The sequence below is a fragment of the Typha angustifolia genome, chromosome 11 (assembly GCF_048772165.1).
Source record: "Typha angustifolia cultivar Huaian chromosome 11, ASM4877216v1, whole genome shotgun sequence".
Classification (NCBI taxonomy): Eukaryota; Viridiplantae; Streptophyta; class Magnoliopsida; order Poales; family Typhaceae; genus Typha; species Typha angustifolia.
In genome coordinates this window covers 7,495,568-7,498,628 of record NC_133249.1, presented here as the reverse complement: position 1 = coordinate 7,498,628, position 3,061 = coordinate 7,495,568, and the positions used below count along the sequence as shown (strand labels likewise).

Here is a 3,061-nt window from a genome sequence, read left to right as displayed (position 1 = left end):
TTGCAATGGTAGGACTATGAATGCTTGCTGAGGTCCATAGACCTCGCTTGTTCCTATAGATAAATTGCCTTCCTTTAAGTAAAGTGGCTAATCTGATTTTTATTAATTAGTGGGATGTTAAGCTTATCAATCGGTGCTTTGGGCCCTCTTTGGCTAATTCTATTTTCAAGATTAATCTCTCTATGCAGGACTGGAATGATCTATGGATCTTGAGGGAACACACCTCTATGATTAAGAGACCAAGTTATTTTACAATTCTTTGCTTAACCCTGGTGACAGAGGTAACTGTTGGAATTGTTGGAAGCTAATTTAGTCCCTCAACATACCCTCTAAATTAAAATCTTCTTATAAAAATTATGCTAGGGAAGATCTCTACTAAGAGCTATCTCATTTCCATTGACCTATCTTCGGATACTATTTGCTCCCTATGCTCTCTTGCCAACGAAAGCATCCTATAACTTTTCCTTTACTATAGGATGGTATATACCTTATGGGGATTTGTTAGGACCTGCCTTTCAGTCCATCTCAACTTCTGGGACAATTGGGATTAGGGGGACTAGCTCTTTGAAGGGGAGAACCTCCTTAGTACTTTAGGGCATGAGTCCTTGCTCTAATTCTCATACTCTTTTGGCGAATTTGGGGCGAATTTGAAAGAACTGAACAATTTTATTTGTAATAGCCAAAGGGAGGATTTTGAAAATGTTTGGACTCACTCCTTTCACATAACTAATGATTATGTGGAGAACACTTTCATCGGTCACACAAAACCAGTATCTTCAAATCATCTAGTTTAATAGGAACCTCTATATCTTTAGTAGTGTAAGGTCAACACTAATGGCTCATTTTTGACTAGACAGAGCTAGGAGGGGCAGGCTTCATGGCTTCATTGTGCTCCTTTTCTCGTAGGGGTGAGATGTGGAGTCTATACTTTGGCTTATCAAGTGGAAGCTGTTATAATGAAATAGGCTCTTATTCTCCTAAATAGGAGAATCATGCATATTTGGGTGGAGTCTGACTCACTGCTCTCGGTTCATATGGTCAATCATCGATGACAGTCTTTTTAGATGGGAGTCTTTAGTTGATGATATTATTACCCTAACTCATAATTTTCAAAGTTGTACAGTTACTCATATTTTTAGGAAAATCAATTATATTGCTGATTGACTTACAAATTGTGATAGATTCTTAGGATATAAATGTAGTGGGGATGGAGATTTTCCTTGTGAGTTAGTCCAGCTTTTGATCTCGGACTCCAACGGAGCATCATCCTGTGTGGCAGTTGATTTATAAAGACTTCTCGTTATATATATAATTAGCTTGCAAACAAGAATAAATTCTTAGGATATGAATGTACTAAAGATGAATTCCTAGTTAGTCTAGCTTTTGGTCTCGGACCCTCGCGGAGCGACCGTGAGAGTTAAATTAATAGGCTTCTCGTTTATATATATTTAAAACACTTTCATCATGATCATAGCATATCAAGAAAACTGAAATGCAAGCAATCCAATCCATAACAACAATTGAACTCGGAATCTGTACAAAATGTGCTTTCCCCCTCCTTTTGGGATTCAGCAAATCTATCTATCATCCACTCTTGTAGTCTATGTACACTACCAAACTCATAAACCATCTACTAATTGCTGCTAAGACGAACGAAATTGGAGGGGGAGGAGGAGATAGCCTTCGTCGTCGCGGTACCCGTCGACGGAGCGCTCCCCTGCCGGCTCATCCGGCACCAGCGGCGCGCGGCAGAGGGGGCACGTGCGCTGCCCGTGTTCGGCCCAGCGGTCCAGGCAGCCCCGGTGGAAGACGTGGCGACAGCTGGTTGGCCGCCGGACCTCCTCGGGGCCCTCGAAGTCGTGGAGGCAGACGGCGCAGCTCTCCGGGAGCTGGCGGCCTTCGAGGGCCTGCAGCTCCTCGAATCGGAACAGGGGCGCGTCTCCTTGGTTGGGCTGCGATATACGGTGGTAACGATGCTGGCTGTTGGAGTCTGGCCACTGGATTTGGGTGTGGTGGTCGGAGTCGGAGTCGGAGAGGAGGCAGCCGAGGCCGAGGGAGTTGAAGGCCCAAGTGATGAGGCGCCTCATGTGACCCAACAGGAAGAGGAGGTGGAGGAGGAGCCTTGGGAGCTCGGAGTATCCCACGGGGAAACCCATCCTTATCAATTATTTCTCCAAGATGTGCCTCTCTTTCTCTCTATGTCGAGGGCTAGCAGAGACGATGGTTAATGTATTAAGTAGAGGAGGAGCTACAGCGGTTACAGCTCATAGGGGGGTTCTGATTTTGCTCCAGAAATGTGACAGAGATCTCCCCCCTCTCTCTAGTCTCTAGTCTCTAGTCTCTAGTCCCTAGTCTCTAGTCTCTACTCTATTCCTATTTCTCTCTCAGGTGGGTGCGGGTGTGGCACTCACTTGTTAAATATATATATATATATATATATAGAGGCCAATTTTATTCAATCATTTTATAGATAGAAAGATTAATATAAGATATTTCCAAGGGGAGGTGAATGAGGACAAGTGCTTTGTCCTCTGTCTCCCGCCCCTCCCACTCCATCCTCTCTTTGTGGAGAGGGGCAATTTGACAAAGAGGAATCCCATGTGACTGAATACAGGCAGCTTCTGTATCTCCCTTTCCCTAATGGTTATTATATTGGTAACTGTTGCTTTACTTTGGTATGCCATCTCATTAGCATGGATTATCTTTTGGTATGGAATGAGTGGCACCTCAGTGTGACACATCCTCCCATGAAAATTTTGAGGCATATGGCAGGAAACCCATGTGCATCAATCCAACATACAATACATAGAAAACAATTCACACTTGAAGTAAAGGAGCTCTCTGGAGAGCACAATGTCGGGTCCCTCATGAGCAAGCATACCAACTTAAGAATATTCATCCTTCTCCCTAATAGCGAGACATCAACACACCTCCCAATGGAGTAGTGGAGAGTAAATAAAGGCAAGCCAAGATTAGAAGCTAGAGCTCTGTCTAAATAAAGTTCACAAAATAGCATGCTGAAATGATCTGGCTTTCATGTTACCTATCTGTCCCCTGATGT

At 43.8% G+C, this 3,061-nt stretch overlaps 1 protein-coding gene across 1 annotated transcript; it reads right to left on the bottom strand.

Moving 5' to 3' along the window:
- Positions 1–1,488: 1,488 nt before the first annotated feature.
- Positions 1,489–2,409, bottom strand: LOC140770564 (brassinosteroid-responsive RING protein 1-like). The gene has a single exon (XM_073111804.1). The coding sequence runs from the start codon at positions 2,154–2,156 to the stop codon at positions 1,644–1,646; it is 513 nt and encodes a 170-aa protein (XP_072967905.1). The 5' UTR covers positions 2,157–2,409; the 3' UTR covers positions 1,489–1,643.
- Positions 2,410–3,061: the final 652 nt, after the last annotated feature.